The following is a 21,508-nucleotide window of genomic DNA, read 5'->3' on the forward strand; positions in this document are numbered from 1 at the left end:
ACCTGCAGGAACGCAATGACTAGGCCTACCGTGCCAACGACGTGAAGTCGCTGGACGAACCACATCTGCAAGATTTGTCCGCAGCTCTTGTCCCACAGCAGGGAAGGATCTCCGGCTCTAAGATAATCAGTGGTAATAAAATTATTGAAAGCGAATATCAACAGAAAACTACATACTTTCGGCAATCTATGCTCTGCAGATCATCGCCAGATCCATCCAAGTAAGGGGAATTATAGCGTGGCCTACAGCAGGATCGTGGTACCCACCGTTCGCCTGGCCAAGCACTGATATCGTACCAATCTTCATAAGAAGTCACACCGCAGCATTGTAACTGAAACGGATATTTGAGATCGATGTTTAGTTAAAATATTTTATGCATGAAATATGAATTGTTTTACAAATTTATTTTTGTTTATGTTTTCCTTTTGCCCCATATATGAATTTCTGCATGTTAAAATTCGGAGATTTTTTTTTGTTAATTTATACTTAATCTAAATTTCATACAATTTAATTCAGCGTCAGAATATTTTAAGTTAATTTAAATAGCAATTGACTCTTCGCGCTCTGTTTTTATTGAGATTTTTTAAAATTATGTATTATGTATATTGTAAAATTATGTGCCTTATTTTAAGTTTGTTTTTGTATTAATTTATTTTCTTTTTACTTTTGATTATACCTCGTTGAATTATATGTATTTTTTTTTTTTTCAACAAAATTCATATTTTTTGAGAACATGCAAATTTATGCGTTAAAAATGTTCAATTTCTAACTATGATCATTTTATTAACAAACTTAGAAATTCAAAGCATTTTTTCTATCTTACGGAGTGGTAAACCTCAACCCCAGCCTTGTGCATAGAGTTGTGTTTATGGATCCCCTGAGCACATAACATAAAAAATATATTTTTTCATCTTCGCGAGGATATTATGGTGCTTATTACGGGAGTCACTTCATGGTGAAATCAGAGTGAAGTGAAAAAAATCCTATTACGGGACTCACGTAAGTGAGAAAAACGTCGCGAAGTGACATCTGCCGCGGAATCTGGGTTATTATGAGTGTCATATCAGTGAAGTGAGAACGGAAAAAGCAACGTTTCGCGTGGAATTATTTCACGACCATTTTGAACGGTGAAATGATTCCACGAAGATGCCATAAGTCTTAAAGTTGATTGATTTGTGATCTAATGGTAAATATTGGATTTATTCTTCAGTAACGAAACGAATCAGAATTTGATCCGTGCCCTAAAGCGGTAAAATTTTAATTTTTTTGCCCGATTAAAAAAATGCAATTTAGTTCAGGAAATTTTCGATACCGGAAAAAACATTTTTTTTGATGCCGATAGAGATTTTTTAGCTGGGAAACAATCTCATTTCACTTGTCCTATTCTCAATTTCACTTCACTGTCAATCTCACTCCACGGAGGTGATTTTTGTCACCTCACTTGAGGTGGAATCGGGAATAGGTCTAAAAAAGTGAAGTGAGCGTGAGAGTGAAATATATTTCACCGTGAAGTGACTCTCGTAATAAGCACCTATGTGAAGCAAATCTAAAAAAAAATAAAGAGCTTCCAGAACAATGGTCAAATCATAATTTAAAATAGGTAATATGAACAATCGAATCATATTCGAAATCAATTATTGTATTTATCGTCACTATGAGAAAAAAAAAACAAATTTAACCATCGATAATTCACGTTTATTGTAAATTAAACTCGTTGGATAAAACTGCGATTCATTATAGTTTCACTTCTGAAGAAACAAAATGCTTATTTTGGATGCTGGGAAAATGCTCCAACATAAAACGGTTTGAAACTGGAACAAAATGGTTATGGCCGTCGTAATAATATCTCTGCAGTTACCGCCCAGTGGCCATATTGACCGCAATTACAAAAAGTTAACCCAGCTAAGTCAGCCGTCTTCGAAATGTTTTTGCCTCGCGTACGTTTCGAAATGTGATTGGATGATTTAATAATTTTGCTCGAACAAGAAACTTTTTTTTTTTCGACTGAATCATCATCATAATAGCATGAAGTTACAATCGCTGTAATTAACTCAGCTAAAACACAATCATTTCCCATTTATCGCTTTTTCATTAGCTACTTCAATAGTTATGGAAAACTCACCTCCACCTGCAGCTTGTCCCAGATGGACGCTACCGAGGGCGCCAGCATCCCTCCCCGGTCCGTTACATTGTAGTGCTTCTCGATGCCATACTTGAGCTCGTGGACTAGCATTCGACCGATGCCGCCGCGAAAAACGAACGCCAACGATCCCAGCAGGAACTCGCTCAAAAAGAGCAACACCACCAGCGTGAAATACTGGATAGAAGGGAGAATAAAACATTACGCAATTTCCACTCAACCCGATCGAACCGATACGGAGAGGTGGGAAAAGTCATTACTCACTATAATTAGGAAACACCTGGACTGGAACCACGAGCCACAGCAGCCGAAGAACGCAATAACGAAACTAATCACTCCGATGGTGATGAAGACGCAGTCCGCACTGAGACCGGCATGGTCCGGAAGTAGGGTGGCATAACCCTGAGCCGCGAATCGGAGCCAAACGCCGATCGCTAGGAACCCACTGCCGCAGATCTACGGCGAGAAAATTAATTGATGTTGGCGGGGTTTAATATTAAAACGTCGGTTGCTACATGTTTTGTATTGAACGGAAAAACTTTACCCATATGAGAATGTTGAACGAGCAAAAGGTCCGCCGTATGCATGTGTAGCCGGAGTTACCCATTGTTCTGGAAAGAAAGTTCAGATACAACTATCAGTAACGGAACGTTACTATATTTATCGTTGAAAATGTTTCTATATGAACAGTAAACATAATATGACGGTTAAACAAGTATTTCAAATGTTTGGTGCAAACGCGAAGAGTTTGTCCCCCCATTATTTTGCACTAACACACTCATTTGTATCTTCCACTTAGAGATAAACGATTGCTCATAATGAAAACTTCCGCTCGGAACATATCCCTCTTTTCGCAGTTCACATGGATAAGTATGATTCGGGCTTGAAAAAAAAAACATCGTCAGCCCTCTGAACTGAACAGACATAATTTTAGAGAACCTCGCCAAATAGTTTTTTTGAACCACAATATTGTCTCTGTCTGGAACAACCGTATATGTATGATTGAAGTATCATTTGCTGTGACCGTCTACCAGCGACGTAGTTAAATCCGAACAGATTCCAGAAACCCTCTCAGACATGATAAGATGGTTTCATTTAGGTTAATTGGTTCGATTAAAAAATTTCCATTTATATTTTTGATCTTCTATTTCGCATCAAGACCTGAAGCGATTTTCTTCGTTTGCACCAAAGCATGTTATCAATTTTTAATAACTTGATGACAATCTCTTGTATATAGGGCTGAGGGACACACAGTTGAGCGTTGTCTTGGTGAATGAGCACTGTTTTTTGCCGTATGCGGCCGTATCACTTTTATTTCAGCGTCCACTTACTAGCGCCTCTCCTCGCTTTCGGTTTGTACTCCACCAAATATTGTACCTACATCATCGGTTCCATGCGGCGGCGTAACCTTCTGGATCGAAACGTCCTATGAATGACAAAGCAGGCCAGATTTCCAGCTATAAAGTGTCGCTGGTTTTTTTACTTGTGTTATTGTTGACGATTTCAAGTACCGTAAAACGGGATATCATTGATCAGCGGGGTAACATTGATCAGTTTTTCTTTTCATGAATAGTTGAAATAACACTGCTTCGGATTACTTTTGCTAAAATTGAGTATAACATCTTAGTCTTGTGTCATTCGAGGTCTGAACAATATTGTATTGGTTGAAATTTTTTATTGTTTTGATGACTAAACTTTAAAATTAATTCGATCGTTATATTTCTTACTCTCAGTAAGTGCCAGAAAAAGCACTTTATACTAGTCGAATATTGAACATTTCGTATTCATTGACATGTTTTCCGAATTCGTTATTAAATTTTCTCAATCAACCAGAAAAAAATTTAGTCAAATTTATTACATTTAATGTTAATTAGTTTATATTTTTTAAGAAAGTCCAGTTTTATGCTCAAGCCAAGACAACATCCTGCCCTACGCCAGGATGTTGTCTTGGCTAGAGCATAGGACGTAAGAGACAAGAACTGGCCAATTGATACTTCCGTTGTTGAAAAGGCCTTGCATATACGTTTTCTGAACACAAAAAATTTACAACGATTGTTGACTTACAAAATACTTCTAGCAACTTTCGCGACCAACGTTTACGTGCCTCGCAGTACATACCGCGGCTAAATGCAAGGACAGGACTATCATCCGCAGTAAAAACAGTCAAGGAGAACGGGAAGCGTCTTTAAACATGTTATCAAACCATTATCTAACATTTTTTGTTCAAAAAGGTTTCAAAACTATTCAAAATTGAAACTGATCAAAGTCACCCCAAATAAGGAAAATTGAAACAACGACGAATAAATAAATGTCCACGGCACCAAGATCTTGTGTCGTATCCAAGGTAGGTTTGATCCTTTTGAAGCCTTGGATCTTTGATTTTTTTCAACAGTAGGGTTCTGCATTGCTGTTTATTTGAGGGCCAATGGAATGTATGGGAAAAATTGAACCTTAGAATTTCGTTTACCAGTTCAAAAGCTTCATCTTTTCAAAAAATCTCCCCGTGCAATTTTTTAGCTTAAAGATACTTCGGGATGTAAAGTCTCGATACGGTCAAAGTTTCACTGTTATGCACGATAAAAAAAATCACAGAAATTGCCTATTTAACAAATTCTACTAAAACCTAGCCTTCTGAAACCCCGAAAAGGAACAATTCTCTTTTCTGATTTTTCTCCCTGTTCTTTTCTAGCCTTTTAATTCTTGACTTTATAAACTTCATCGCTTCTTTTTTCCTTGTTGCCTGCTTTTTTCGCTACCATGTGGTCATCGTTGGTTCTTCCACGGGAAACAATGTGTTTAGTAGCAACACTTTATGGTGACGACGGATTGTTAACGAAAAAATGAAATTCGAAAAAAACCGATTTTCATTGGCACCCTACTGTTTATGTGCTGCGATAAATAACAATTCTAATGTTATTCTCGAATTGACCATTGACCAAACTACGCAGCGATTGATTTCAGTAGCATGTGCGTTGCACGCTGAGTAGTATCGCTAATGATAGCAAGAAAACACTTCTCTTTCACATTTTTCTTTCCTAATCTCTCTCCTCAATATTCTCTGGCAATTGTATCTCTATTACAACGCAATCCGTGTTGAGAGTGAACGACGTGAGCATTTTAAACACTTGTTTTTCTAATCCCGTTTTGTTACATAATACTCATTAATTTAGGTTACTTTCTCTCTCAACCTGCATTTTTTCTTCAATATTATAAGAACTCACATTTTTTATCAAATGAATGTCAACACACGAGGTGAGTACCTGCTTAAATTCCTTACCTCCATCAACGTGAATGTATGCAATGTAGGGAACGAACCAGCTTTCACAAATGCTTTTAGACAAGAAATCTGCGATCTGTCTCTGTCGAAAACTGATATGTCTCTGGTGAACCCAAACTGGACCATAGACATATTAGATTTGACATCGAAAACCAATTGAAACTTTTTTAGGAAAGAGGAACCGGATGGCATTGTACCAATCTTCTTTCAAAGTTACGTTTGCATTAATGAAGGATTCTTTCGGATGGCGATAACACAGCTAAGACAGATAGTTGAGTTTGATAAATTTCCCATGAAAGGTAATAATATTGCAAAAAAATTCACACCCTTGCGAGCGGCCTTCCGGCAGTTAACCGAAACATTCGTCATGGCGGACGAAAACATACGCGTAAGCATGTTTTCGTTTAATTTATCAATTCTTTCCCAGTTTTTGTGAAAAAATTGGGGGTCATCCACATACCACGTGGACAACCTTGGGGGGGGGGTGTGATGTCAAACGGTCCATACAAAATTTGTAGAATTTCTATGAGCAGTTGTCCACGGGGGGTCAATGTCGTTCAAAACCTGTCCACGTGGTATGTGGATGGCCCCTTGTTGTAGTAGATCTTAGGCTTAAAGTTTGCTCTGAAATTCTCACGTTCGGCCAGAATACCGCGTCTTGGTTCTTATAGTATTCCTCGATAAAAGACGTAACTTCTGGCAGGCACTTCGTACTATAATTTTTTCCGTTCACGGCTTTAATATCCCCTTTTTGCTGATTGTAAGCCACAGCAGCACCTTTTTGAGAAACTTGGTGTGTGAAATGAACTCCACCTCGGAGTTCCCTTCCTTCGTGGGGAAAGTAAAATACGAAGTGCCCTGCCAGTCGTTACCATCCAGGGTGAGAAAGATCTCGTCGTACATCACCACTACCACATCGCGTTACTTCAGCTCCAAGACCAGCGGACCGGGCTGCCTCTTCCTGACATGTATGTCCATGTTCGGCAGGTACTGTTTCACTGTCGATTGCACCGACGCACAGTGGGACGAAATCAAAAATAGTAGGACATTGGTGTTTGTGACGAAACGCATGGTTTTAGCGTTTTGATGTCTTATAGAAAGTTTCACAGCTTTATTAGTACTTTATTTTGACGATAAATTTTTTCATTAAGGGGGTTGTACACCAAAATAATACACACTTCAACACTTCGCTAAAATTTCCGAGCACCTGTTAAATCACCAAACGTCCATGGCTTACTCATTTACGGGCACTGGTTGTCCGATTTAAAAAAAAAAGTTGATTAAAAAATAATAAAAATCCAAAAAAGTTGCAACTTAGTTCCCGAACAATTCCAGTACGATATACATACACAATTGGAGGGAGTAAGTATCCAAATAAAATGAAACTAAAAGTAGCTGCCAACATCTGCCTTTCCACAAGATATGTTCTCTCAAAAATTGTGCCATAAAAGTGCAAAAACAGACCTGACTCCTCCAAATTAAGAGATAACGATACACTTTCTTCTAAAAAAATGTGACAATTAATCTTAGTTTGAAGTTTGTAGAACACTTGAGCAATGGCAAAATTAAGATACGAGCGTTATCACGCAAAAACACATTTTAAGGGGGTGCTTTACTTTAATACCCTATAAATTTGTCAGGTTCAGTTATAGAATATCCCAATGTTCTACAAACTTGGTCGTAATAGCTAGTTCTACAATGTGTCACAAGCAAGTTACCAAGTTCATCAAGAAATAAAAAAGTTATTTTTTTTTATTTTGGTGTACAACCCCCTAATGAAAAAAATTTATCGTCAAAATAAAGTACTAATAAAGCTGTGAAACTTTCTTGAAGACATCGAAACGCTAAAACCATGCGTTTCGTCACAAACATCAATGTCTTACTATTTTTGATTTCGTCCCACTGTGCGACGCACGCAGCGATGTAGTTACTTTACCCTCGGGCTTCCTCTTCAGCATCCTTTGAAGCTTCTAGTCGCTCAGGATCATCGGCCGTCCGGAACCGGGCTTTCTTTCGATGCTCTTATTGTTTTCCAAAAGTGAAGTTGATGCCGGAACTGGCGTATTCGGCGTCCACAAAGTGCCGCACGATGTTCGTTTTCGACGCGGTGGGGTACCGTGTTTAAACGCACACACTTCTGAACGGAGTAACTTCCTGTTTTCGCCATCACGGTTAGAGTTCGACTGATAGAGCTGTCGTTTTATTCTGTTGACTCATGGATTACAATGATTGATACTGGGTCGTTTCGTCAGTCCGTGTAAAGGTAAACCCATAGAAAATCAGCATTTTTTGTCCATTTTATCAATACATACAAACGTTATCGGATGGGGTCGTTATGTCCAAACTCATCATTTTTTTTCGAGCTAGCTCCCTTCTGGGACATATTCCGGACAGATGGCAGGGATGGATCTAAGCTATGCTTTCAAAATCACAGTTGCATTGAAAGATTCGTCTGTTACAGTAGATGCAATCAAAGGGGAAACCTCAGGAAGGAGTTCTCTCTCCTGCTATGGTAACTGGTGGTAGATGTTCTACTTAACATGCTATCGCAACTTAGCTGCGAAGCTATTGGTTATGTTGATGACATAGTCCCTGTTGTTCGGGGAAAATATGTTGTACAAACGGCTCTCCACACAACTTCCCAGTGGTTCTTAGAAAAAGGGCTGAACATTAACTCCATTTAAACAGTCATTATACTATGTACAAAGCAAAGAACGCATTAAATCATCCTCCGCTACTGAATGGGGTAAGACTGAACTCTAGCAAAGAAACCAAATACCTTGGAATCATCCTGGACAAAAAGCTGAACTGGACTTCCTAATTAGATTCGCTATCAAGAAGGCGACTTCAGTGATTTGAGCTTGCAGTTCACTGTTCGACAAGACTTGGGGACTAAAATTACAATTAGCACTTATATCACAATTGCTCGGTTATAATCTACGCAGCCCTCGTATGGTGGCCTAAGATAAATATGACAACTCAGGCAAAACTTAACAAAATTCAACGACTGACCTGTCTTTCAATTGCCACTGCCTTGGGCACAACACCGACTGCAGCCATGGAAGCTGCTTAATATGTTTAAATGTCTAAAGCGCAACTATAGGCATGAGAAAGTCTGCCACGGCATGCCAAATATGTTTCCAGACTAGTCAGGAAGTGTTGAACAACAATCAAAGAGCTTTCCCGACTCAACAAAGTTATACTACTTTGGGAACCCGATGACTGCGGAATCGGTGGAAATGAGCATGCCGACCGCCTAGCAAGACAACCATTTCATGGTTCCACAACGTCCATGTAAATACCAGGTATACAATACTTATTTCGAAACGGTCACTGGTTTCATCACCATGTAGCACCGAATTGGGACACAAGCTTGCAGCCAACAAGCTCTCCATCAATTAGCACGAGCATCTTGAAATCTGTATAAATCAATCGGGACCAGCTACAAAAGACAACCATTCTGTCGCGAGAAACTTCTGCCCAATGCCCTTCAGGCATCAGAGAATCATACCCTGCTACAGAGTTCATGAAGATGAGATGTATATGCACATTGTACTCCCGACAATTCTGAAGAATCTGATGGAGAGGGAAGATTTGATCCGTAGTAGCGCGTTTTGCGTAAAACCGACCTAAAATATTGGGTCGGTTTATCCATTCAACTAAGACGCTCAATAAGAAATTAATTTTGCAATAATTTTGTTAATTGTTCGTTTCACCGATTTTTCATAGTCTTTTCATTCCTATTATATATCGAACAAAGATAAAAATGCCTTAAAATTGGTAGGACCGACGATGATGAATACAGCAGAAAGAAGTCATTTTCTATTCCAAACACAACACTCATCTTATCACTCAAGAATATTTACACGCGAAGAAGCTGTGCGCGCAATGGGTGTCACGTTTCCTAACAATTGGCCAAAAAGACCAACATATTCAACATTCGCCAGAGAATCTAGCATTGATTACGCGCAAAATAAAGAATTTTTTGCAGCAATAAATGGCTAAAACATGAGACCGGTAGTGAGTAAAGTGGTTTTTGCCTGGTTCCAGTCGTTCGAAGCGACCCGAAAGGCCACAATCAACAAACTGCTATGGAATTGATATAAAATCAATATTCGATCCGATCGAATCGAAACTAGAATCACGGAGAAAAAAGTGCTCCATCACCAAGATAAAGCTATTTCTCATTCTGCCCGTGATATGACCGATAAATTAAAATAATAAGTCCCGAACGACTATTTCCTGTTTTGCCAGTTGAAAATGAGACTCTCTAATAAGCTATTCCATTCGAATAGAGAGGTACAGTTGAAAACAAACGACTGTTACGGAGGACTTGACTCGCAGCACTATAAATGTGGCATCGAAATAAAAGAGGACCGCTACAATGAGTTTACTTTAGATGGAAACTATAAGAAAGAATCGAACCGTTTTTTATAAACATAATCTTTTCACTGACATGATGAATAAGCGTTAGTTACTGTGGTCTGCCTCATTGCATAATTTACTGCGCTCTTTACTTTCCACAAATAATATCTACAAACATTGAATGATCGCTCGTCCCAAAAATCTCACGACAAATTTTCTTGGATTCAGAATAACAACAAACAAATGCATTTTAGTAGTACTAGTGGCATCAAATAAATCACCTTGCGTAATTCGAATTAATTGATGTTACAACTTGCAACATTGCCAAGCCCAGCAAACTGTACATAGCTCAAAAATAGGCGAAAAAACAACAATTGGAACTCATCATCATTAATCGTGCCTACCAAGATGATGGGAAAAAGAAAAACGAAAACAAAATTAAATCAAAATGGACCACTGAACTGAAGAGGAGAAAATAAAGCAAGAACTCCGGTGAGTGTTGCATCACGAATCGTTACTGCGTGTTGAGGAGCACGACCTTTTCATCAAACGGTACTCTGTAAGATACCAAAAATAAGCTAGAACAATGCTCCTCCAGTACACAGTAGTTGGCAACATCGTTGATGAGACTAGCGTACATTTTTGTCTTTATTATTTATGATTTTCCTCAGTTCTTCATTGTTTCCACGCGCTCCTTTTGTGGGCTAAGTTACTTTGGGACCCGCAAAGCGGCAGCCACCAGAGAAAGAGTGCGAAGAAGACGCGAAAATAAAGCTCAAAACAGGCAAAACATAAATCCATCATCATACACCCATCACACCGTACGTGTATTCTTATTGTTTTACCACCGCCTCGCAAAGCAAAGCGGAAAAATCGTTAAGAAGAAATAAACACAACAACAGAAACGGCCGAAGAATAAAAGTGTTACGCTGCGCGCCGCCGCTGAAATCTACCAGGCAGTACTTTTATGACCCACGAGCAGGGGGGGGGGGGCTGGCTAACCGCAACCACCGCCCCGCCGGGGGATACCGTTATGTGAGTGGCGGCTATCGCCGAGTGGTCTCTTCCATCGATACGCAAGATAACAACGTGGGTGTTTGGTAGCGGCCGGCAGCATACGAATTTTAACTATCATAATTTAATGTTCATTCTTGACACTCGTTTTTTTTTTCTTGAATTCAAGAATGCATACCCGGAAGAAAGGTGCGATGGAACGTGACACATAAAAGCTAAATGCATATTTGCTTTCGTCATTTCATTATTTACATCCGTGTCTTTCGTTTTTGCCTTTCTCCTAGAAAGGTATAGCAATCACTTGCAAAACCGAAAGTATAAAAGTGCTCCAAAGGGCCGAATGGCATATATCACTCGACTCAGCTCGACGAGCTGAGCATTTTCGGTATGTGTGTGTATGTGTGTGTGTGTGTGTGTGTGTGTGTGTCTTTGTGTGTGTGTGTATGTGCAGATTTTTATTCTCACTCACTTTTCTCAGAGATGGCTGCACCGATTTTCATGAAATTAATTGCAAATGAAAGGTCTCTTTGTCCCATAAGACCCTATTAAATTTCATTGTAATCGGATTTTTAGTTTAGAGGTTATGTTTCAAAATGTAAAAATCATGAAACATCATTATCTCAAAAACTACACAACCGATTTGAACAAATTGATTTCAAATGAACGGGCTACCTGAAAAACCCTTAACTGTTGAATTTCATAAAGATTAAACTTGTGGTTCAAAAGTCATGACTAGAAACGTGTTTTGAAGACTACTTAATCTCACTCATGTTTCTCAGAGATGGCTGAGCCGATTTTCATAAAATCAGTGTCAAATGGAAGGTTTAGTTACCCCATAAGACCCTATTGATTTGTTTTGCAATCGAACTATTACTTTGCCTGTTATGTTTAAAAATGTGAAATCCAGCTATGAAAAGGAACATATTCCAAAGACTACTTGGACTCCCTCATATTTCTCAGAGATGGCTGACCCGATTTCCACAAAATTAGTGTCAACTAATAAGTCTAGCTGCCTCGTAACACCCTATTGAATTTTACTGTAATCGGACTGTAACTTCGTCTGTAAAGTACTAAAATGTGAAAATCACGAAGCTTCATTATCTCAAAAACTGCACAACCGATTTGATCAATATTATTATCAGATGAGCGGGATAGTTAAGGGTTAACTGATGAATTATGATTGAACACGTGGTTTCAAAGTGTGGCTGCCCTATACGTTCCCATTTCATTTGATTAAAATTGAACTTAAGCCACCGTTATGTATTAAATTGTTAATAAAACAATGAAAGTCTATTATTTCACATGACTTATTTGAACATAACTAGTATCATACGAACGAGTCATCTCTTAAACTTACAAATAACAAACTTCATAACAATTTGATATGTGGCTCAAAAGTTATGGAAAGAAAAGAAATTCAAAGACTATTTAAAACTATACCTGCTTTGATTGATATATTTATGTGGCCTCAGCATAATTTAAATGTGGTTTTGTACTATTCAAACGTTCCAAAGTCATTGATTCCTTGCGATGTGTTCAAAGTCTGCAAATGCACGACGAATCGGTCATAGGATATGATCAAAGTCAAAAGACAAATCGTTTGGTTTATCGGTTTTATTGGTTTTATCGAAATGACAACATCCTCGACTTTTGGCTTCTGTACATCGCCCTAATTCTGAATATATTCATATTGGGTGGTATTCGGTCATTTTCAGCAAATTTTCTGGCATCAATCTAACACCGGAAATACCCATATCGGGAGGTATTTAGTTATTTTGATTGTTTTCCAGAAACTAACAGTGGTCGTCTTAAAATTCCAAATGGTGTCAAGGGTCAATGTTTGGTTTCTATGCATCATCTCGATTACGGAAATATCCATGTTGAGTATTATTTGGTCATTTTCGACTGTTTCCTATAAGTTGCCATTTAGCGATTCAAAATGGTGCCTGAGGTCAATTGTTAGCTCATTGCATCATTTTGGTTCCAAAGATACTCATACTGGATGGTATTTGGTTATTTTAGGCTGTTTTTCACAAACCGGAATTCGCCATCTTGGATTTCAAAATGGTATTTAATATAATTTCTGGCCTCTGAGCGTCATTCTGGTTGAAAAAACACCCATATTGGGTGCAATTTGATCATTTTCGATTTCAGCTGCTGTGTATCATTCTTAATCCTGAGATACTCATGTTAGACGGAAATCGGCCATTTTTGGCTGTTTTCCAGAAACCACAAGTTGCCATCCTACAATTCATAATGGTGTCTGAAGTCGATTTGTGGCTCCAGTGCATCATTACGATTCCGAAAATACCCATATTGGGTGGTATTTGGTCGTTTGCCGCTGGTTTTCCGTAGCCGGAAGCCGCCATATTAGCATTCAAAATGGTATCTGTGGTCGAATTTAGCTCCTGTGTATCTTTCTTGTGGTCCCCGTGGCTCTGTGGTTAGCGATGTCGAGGATATTTTTGAACTGGAAATTTTCTCGACTCAGCACTGGGGCACGGTGTATCGTTGTACTTATCCTACACATGCAAAATGTGCCAAAAACAATAGTTACCACTAAAAACATTCACCTGTCAAATATGGTTCCATTTAGTTGATTAGTTCGCGAGATGTGCAGAAATTTGTGCAGAAACATGTGCTTCCATAAAAGGGAGGGGCGTCGAACCATTATGGACATATTTATTACCCTTTAAAACATCCACATGCCAAATTCGGTTTCATTTGCTTGGTTTGTTCTTGAGATGTGCAGAAATGTATGTTTCAATTGTATTGGACCCCTCTTTTCCAGAAGAGGGAGGGGTCTCAAACTATCATAGGAACCTTTATCGAGACCAATAACCCCTACATACAAATTTTCACGTCGATCGGTTCGGTAGTTTTCGAGCCTATATGGATCAATCAGACAGACAGACCGGACTACATTTTTATATGTATAGATTACAACATCAATATTTTAGAACCTAAAGAGTGACATACATTTATTGGATTGAAGCGTTCATGTAAATCTATTTTTACAAATAAAAGTTTGAATGAGAAAGGCTGGGTCTGACCGCTAGGTGGATTAGTTTAGGTTTTTTTTGAATAATGACTGTTACAAAAATGATCCCAATCTTGCACTTGGGTGAACAGTCTAGATGAATTGAAAATGATTCCCTAGATCAGTTCCGCCAACGTTTTCGTGCAGTAAGATTATGCGAATAGTCTTGAAAGTTCGACTTATATAAAAAGTATAGCAAATTAGGTTTAGCACGACGAAATTGTTCATGGTGCCAATACAGGAGCCCTATATAGGCTAGTATAAAAGACCTGTTAAAAGAAATATAACTGCGCATTCCATTACAATAGAGTAGTGTGGGGCAAATATTCACACGGGGCGAAAGTTCACACCAGACAAAACTTCGCGTTGAATTTTTTGAAACAGTAAAAAGCTGTGTCTTTATTCAAAAATTGAGTGATTTTCTTTAAAAAAATGACTGATTGTTATGAAGATAAAATTTTTATACCGTGCTGGATCGAAATCCGTACACCTAAGCACATGATAATGTTCGACGGTCAATATAAAATCAAAAAATCACATATTGCTTTAAACTGACATGTTTACTTATAGGTCTACTTATATTTAATCACTATTTCCAAGCAAAATGATTAAAATCACTCCGAAACTTGAAAAAAAATCATGTTTAAATAAAATATGTTTTGAATCGAAATCCGTACACAGTTTTTTGTCTGAATCAAAACCCGTACACTTTTGAATCGAAATCCGCACACACGCAATATAGACTGGATCAAATTCCATACAGCAATGAATCAAAGTCCGTATAGATATAGAAGTACACAAATGAACATCTTTTATTTATGATTTATTCAAATTTACGAATAAATATATTTTGAGGATCAATTGGTTCCTAAAGTTTCACACGGCTTTTTAATTTTTTATATCAGCTGAAATAGTGCAATTTTTGTAGCGTCTCGTTTCGGCACCCTTTGTCGTAGTAACCAGATCGCCGGATCCTCTCGAAGCTTCCCGGTACGACTTTCCCTTGCGCACCTCAGTCACAGCTTCTTCGGAATTGCTTGTCGTATATTTATACTTGTTTTCTTCCATTATATGCTGGAAACAAGAAGAAAAAAAATCCGTACGGCACAGTTTTTGTTGAATATATACTATTTACACTATTTACCAGACAATATACAGCTCGAAAATGACAAAAACTTACCTTTTTCATTAATTTCAAAAAGATTCACAGAGTAAAACACTTATATCCCACTTGAAAAACGTTTTTATATAAAGAACGTTTCCTTAGTAAATTCTCTAACGATACAACGCAATGACAATGAAACCGATACACGATTGATTTTTCATTTTCAATATTTTTATTTCATAGCCTTAATTTCATAGTTTAATTTAACATAAGGCCAACAGCTCAACGGACATGTACATTAGGGTGGGACAAAAAATAAATGTTAGCTCCCATGCACTTTTCGTGTTCCTTATGGGTCCCATAACAACTGTGTAACTTTTCAGATCGATCGGTGAAACGCCCGATTTGCGCCCGATTTTTAAAGTTTTCATACGATTTTATATGGGAAAATTCACTTTTTTTAAAACTTATTCTCTAGAAATTCTCAGTTGGGTCCTAAAAATATATCGATACATGATATTTGTAGGAAATTTTCCTGGAAAAAACTCTTCTGAAGACCGTAAGGCGCTACGATGCTTGTAGAAACAGCTATTCACCCCAAACTGATTGAATGTCTGACGGACGGCTCACAATTGAATTTTTCCAGCAACACAATGTAACAATCATATGAATTTTCATTTTTATAATGCTTAAAACTAAAGAAAAACATCAAGGTGTACGGATTTCGATACTGTACGGGCTTCGATCCAGCACGGTAGATTTAGAGTATTTTCAAACTTTAGTCATTTTCAAAGGTCTATCATTGCCACGCCCCATAGAGAAGTATGTATGATATTCCCAAGGTAAACACCGCCTGTGCCATTATCCAGTCCAACGATGTTACCTCGGGGTAAAATTTTTGAACGAGCCAAAGAGAACTCCGACATATTTCGTGTGACCATAGATCTTATCTTCTTTCAAGTCTTCCACAAGCCGCTTCTCGCGCCGACCAATGTAAACACAAAAGATAGGACGCAAGTCACCTTTCAATTTATGAGCCGCGCGTTGCCCCTAATTTCCGCTTAGAGGGAAGAGTTCGAAAGACAATTTCTTGCCTGAATCAGGTGTGGAGCTTTGGTTGGGTCTGTGAGAGCGTCCTCATTTTTGCAATTTCTCAGTTTTGTTTAACTTTCACATAGTTATAATGAACTTATAAGTGGCAAATGCGCAGTAGAAATTTTTTCAAGGTAACCTTTTCATAGCAACGACACAATATTTGGACTGTTTCGTAAAACTAATGCCTACACGCGAATTAACTTCAGAAAGGATTCGTCATGCGCATGAAATAATTCCAAATTCGTTAGACATATCAGAAAAAAGCCGCACTGATTGATCGACGTTATGCAAGTCCGATTGCTGCTCAATGAGAATGAAGGAGGTAAACAAGAAAGCAACTAAAACAACTCAGTGGTCACAGGCGTTTCGCTTTCAATCGTTCCGCGGATTTGAATTTGCGTCCGAAAATAAATGACAGCAACCAATCGCGTTTAGTATGCGTTGCGCTAGTCGATGGGAACTCTTTTACATTGCAGCCAACAAAAATGAAGTTTTCGATTACCAAAATTACTGTGCAGTGAATTTCAATTATCACCAGTTTAACCATAATCCAATCGGATGCATTCAGAGTTGTTACAGTCAAATGTTGCGCTTGCTAAAATCAATTGTTGTTTCGTTGCTGCCTGCCTGCAAGATTGAGATGCGCAAAAATATACAAACAAATCTTTCTCTTGAACTTTAGAGTGTATAAGCTCTGTCATTAGTATGCCGCGTTTTGTATCGGTCGCTAAGAGTTTCTCTCCACATGTAAAAAAAAACACATGAACTGTAAACAGTTCGGAAGCGTATAATTTATGGTTTTGTTCGTTTGCTGAATTTCAAGAGGCGAATAATTCCCGCATTTCTTTCAATATTTTTTTTTCTCCAACAGTATAATCATAGACATTGGCTATTTATTTTTGTTTTGTGCACGATTTTTGAGTTTACTTCGGTCTGGCAGGTCTGTTGAGTTGAGTAGGTTTTAACGCTTGCGTACCTGACCTCGCCAGAGCCGGAAAAATGAAAATTCTTTGACCTGCCATTCCGCAAGATCTAAACCGAATTTGATCGCAGCTTTCCGAAAGATTACAAATTTATCATAGTTTTTGGGACAATAGGGGACATTTCGAAATTTTCTGTTGTTTCAGATTTATCGAGAAAAACACTTTTTGGCCACTTCTGTCCGATTTCCGGGAATCAGTTCCGGGAATGGTTCCGAAACCAAGCTTGCGGCATATCAAAGAACTCGGACAGGAACGGTCATAAGTCGTTCAAGTGGCCAAATACCGATCGTTAATAGGTAATGTTGTTTTGCAAAAACTTAAATTTTGATATGTCGCAAACAAGGTGTCGCTATCGTTTTTAATCTAGCCTGTGTCTCTGGAAGGGTACTTACCCCACGGTTCCCCTCGATGAATCCGGAACAACGGAAAATTTCGAAGTATCCCCTACTGTCCCCAAAACTATAATGAATTTGCGATCTTTTGAAAAAGGTTCGATCAAATTCAGTTTAGTTTTTGCGTAATGGTGAAAGTATTTTCATTTTTTCAGCTCTAGAGAGGTCAGGAACGCAAGTGATAATAACGAAATGCCGAAAAAGTAATTAGCTTATGCTGACACAAAAAAGACGTATATATGCATGCATCTTTGAACTGAGACAATTCGTTCAATTTAGAAGTAACTGCATGGAGTCGAGTTGTGTTACTCAATTAATCATATGTAATAACGTCAATGAACGCGCAGAAAAATCAACTTCTCCACTAGTTTATCCGTTCGCGAAAAAGGAAAGTCCCTGAACAAAAGCCATCCACAAGTTTACACAGTTCCAAACAAAGTGATATTTTTTGCAATTTAGTGGAGTAGTGGGATTGTAATTATAATCCATCGTCGATTCAAACATCACCGTTTACCTCATTCTGACACAACAGTGCACAGTGGTCCAAAAAGGCAAAAAGTGGAACATAATTGTAGTACTTGAGCTAAACTTTGCGGAAAAGTGTGAAGATCATCATTATGCTTGCTCATTTTTAACCCCACACGTTCTTAAAATTTTCGAAAAATAAGCTAAAATATGCTATAACTTTATAAGGAAATGTGCTGGAGATATGTGATCCTCGGTAAAAATGTGTGTTTCATGTGCCCCAATAATTTCCCCGAACAATATTTCCGTGTAAAATGCAGCTAACGAAAGATAAGTTCAAAATACTCAATTTTGAGTAACTTCCAAATGATATACTTTATAACTTTGTACCCAATCAAAATAGAAATTTTGTTTGTCCAGCAATGTTTCATATTTTCAAATATACTACAACTTTCCCAAATAATCATTTTTATATCTTTTATTCATTCTTTTTTTTTAATTTATCTTTTATTTTTTAATAAAAAAAATGGTTTGTTTAATTTTAATTTAGTAAGCTTTTCATAACTTTTGATAATTTGAGATTATGTGGATTCCTGACGAATAATTGTTTCGAAGACACCATTGAGTTAGGATGACGGTGAAAGGTGCTATGGAATTAAGTTTCATTTTTTTGCCTTTTTGGACCACTGCACAATGGTCCAGAAACCAAATTTAGGGGGGAATTTGGATTGAAAAATTATTAAAAATTAGGATGACCAACATTTTCGATGCAATCAAGTATAGATAGAGAAAAACTTTTTTTAAAAGTTACTTAAAATTAATGGAGCTATAACATTGTAGAACAAGTTTTTTTCTATCTACAAAGATGAAAAAGTTAAATACATGCATAGAAAATGTTGGCCACCCTAATTTTTGATAATTTTTTAATAAGCGCTTTGTCATATGTAACAACTTTGTGGAAGAAAGTTTTTCTCTAAAATGTTGCTATAGAGCTCTAGACCCAAATTTCCCCCTAAATCTGGTTTCTGGACCATTGTGCAATATACAGTAATTGAAGTTTTGCGTCTTGAATTTGAACAGAATGCAGTATATTTTTTAATAAACGCGCCAGCAGAAAAATATCTAAACAGTGATTTATGAAAGCTTCGAGCAAATTTTTTTTTATAACCTACAGTTTTCTAATGAACTTATTACTTTTAACTGGAATTATCTAACTGAAACAAATTCTTGAATTCTTTCATCTGTCAGTTGAAATAAATTTTGCCGTGCATTTATATATTCTACGAGTGCCCAGCATTTTTTATCTCCACACAGAATTGGTATTCTGAAAGCAAACCAAACATGCGATTTTATTACCAGTGATTTCCGGTAATAAAATCTCAGAAGCAAAATTGAACTTCACGCTAGTTAAAGTGATACATATCACAAATGCAAACTACCACACACCTTATAGATACAGCTCAAGATTTGTAGTGGTTGCATCCAAATTTCAAGGTCGGACCTTCATAAAACTAACAAACTACAACTCACCTCGATCAAATGTCGACCAGCAATCAGATTCGAACAAAAGCATAAAATGCAACAACACGAAGCTCGTTTCCTGTCTTGTTTTGTATATCCGTTTATTTATTCGAGCACGTAATCCTGCACTGAACGGTAGACTTTCTTTTCAAATCAGACATGAACTTGTATATTATTGAGGCTCGAAGTCAACCATAATCCATAATCGTATCTCGTATCTAAACGGAGGACGGGCTTTTCTAAATTCAAGCGTTCGAAGCAACCTGTTCGGATCGTGATAACCGGTATTTGTGACGCCTCACGACAGACAAAAAAAGTATCACCATAAATTATCCGAAACTTGTTGCTACTGAATTGGTTCATTATGAGAATAAAAAACTTAACTTTTCGGTGGATATTTTTTTCAATCAGTCTAAAGGCCAGAGATTACACACGGTGGTGATACTGAATCCATTTTCAACGTCTTACAGAAACGGTAGTGTAGTAAGCAAGCTAACATGTTTAATGCAAACAGGTGCATACCGTTGAATGATCGTTAAGACTTGGCCGTAATGAAAACTAAGCCAATTGAAATCTAAACTGTTAAACGAAATTAGATCGCATTTCAAGCATCTCCGCGTTGCGATTTGCACCCGATTTGTCCGAACCGGACGAAGAATTTGTACAATACTTGAATGTCTAAACTGTTCATGGAAGTTTCTGTTATCACACAGATTTGCTCCGGAATGTTCGATCTGAACCGCTCGGCAGGGGGAAATTACCGCACACTATGTCGGTATATGTTTGCCCATGCTTAACGAAGTGTTTCCTATATCAGAGCTGACCACTGAAACACAGCTGGAGGAGAGCACCGATTACGCTTGATTTCTAAGCCTAAATGAAACTACACAGAGTACAGAACTTCAGGTCGTTTTGTTATGCATGCACTCGCCAGAGGGGATACGCTGCTGGCACTCTTTGTCAGTGCGAACTTGATCGTTACGATGGCAGATTATTGTCGAATGCACACCGGTCCCGTACAGCATCCATTCTTTGCTTGCACATGTGTGCGGAGCAGCAATCTGTGTCATAAAGGTCTCGTAAATTATTGCGACTCTCGCTAGATTGCTCTCAATTATTATGGTAATTTGCGCCTCGATTTCAGCGTTTCTACCGCCATTAGCTGATGTTCATGCTGTTGCTACTTCGGTTCGTAACAAAAGCACCAACTGGCGGCTGTGGCGGCGGCAGAATGCCACCACTTTGTCGCGCTGTGTGTGAGCCTCTATGGTTTTGCCGTGAAAAATAATCTCGACGTAGAGTAAGCCGGAATACAAATCTGTAGGTACATAAGCGGTACAAAACTGCCAATGTTGAAATTAGATCGGAGAGAAGGCGTTCTTGACTTACGATGCTGTGTCACAGTGTCAAGATCGTGATTGTCCTGCTAGAGTTTGTGATGCGAACAATCTGAAACTCGCTGCATACCTGTGATGAATTTACACGTTTGTGCAAGGAAAAACTCGTCTACTTGACAATGTGGGTAGATGAATCAGCATACAATGGCTTTCGTGGTGGTGGATTTGTCCCCTCAGTTTTGGGAGCATTTCGGGGAACGTGTTCCTGAACTCGTTCGATCTGGTTGACATATACTGCATGATACGATGCCGCACGAATGAACAATACAGTATCATCAAAGTGTAAATATTGTCTGAAAAGTATGAGTTTGCTTCCAGATTCCTAGTAGAGAGTGAGCTTTGGCCATGAATGCAGTGATGTGCTCGATAAATCCAATTTACTGTCGACTAGAACTCTTAAATATTTCACAGTGCTCGTACGTAAGCTTTTCATCGGTGTTGTAAAGAATACTGGCAGGAAGGCCCAGGAAATTTTTGACAACGAAGGGAGGCAATTGATCAAGTTCAGGACCTTTCGAACCGTCGATGGATTGGAGTTTAAGTAGAATTTCATAGCGTTGTTTCATAGCGTAAAAGTTCATCCAAGGCATGTTTACGACGTACTCTGGGATACTGCTCAGGGGCCGTCCACATTCCACGTGGGCAGAAAAATCATCGGTTTAGACCCCGTCCCACCGCATGACTGACCGTGGACATTGATGAAACACCTTTTCC

The 21,508-nt window shown here is 38.2% G+C and overlaps 1 protein-coding gene across 2 annotated transcripts in view; it reads right to left on the reverse strand.

Annotated features, from left to right (window-relative positions):
• The window catches only part of LOC129724517 (tetraspanin-9), a 41,769-nt gene that overhangs the window by 852 nt on the left and 19,409 nt on the right, over positions 1-21,508 (reverse strand). Inside the window, exons 1-6 of one of the 2 annotated variants that reach the window (XM_055679478.1) lie at positions 19,407-19,556; positions 2,685-2,751; positions 2,405-2,596; positions 2,123-2,317; positions 177-331; positions 3-117 (exon numbers count right to left, since the gene is read on the reverse strand). In XM_055679478.1, coding sequence (XP_055535453.1) covers positions 3-117; positions 177-331; positions 2,123-2,317; positions 2,405-2,596; positions 2,685-2,747 — 720 coding nt within the window. In that variant the 5' untranslated portion in view covers positions 2,748-2,751; positions 19,407-19,556. Of the gene's footprint in view, positions 1-2; positions 118-176; positions 332-2,122; positions 2,318-2,404; positions 2,597-2,684; positions 2,752-19,406; positions 19,557-21,508 lie in introns of those variants that run through there. The other variant, XM_055679477.1, reaches the window with a different exon arrangement.

Source organism: Wyeomyia smithii, chromosome 2 (assembly GCF_029784165.1).
Source record: "Wyeomyia smithii strain HCP4-BCI-WySm-NY-G18 chromosome 2, ASM2978416v1, whole genome shotgun sequence".
Classification (NCBI taxonomy): Eukaryota; Metazoa; Arthropoda; class Insecta; order Diptera; family Culicidae; genus Wyeomyia; species Wyeomyia smithii.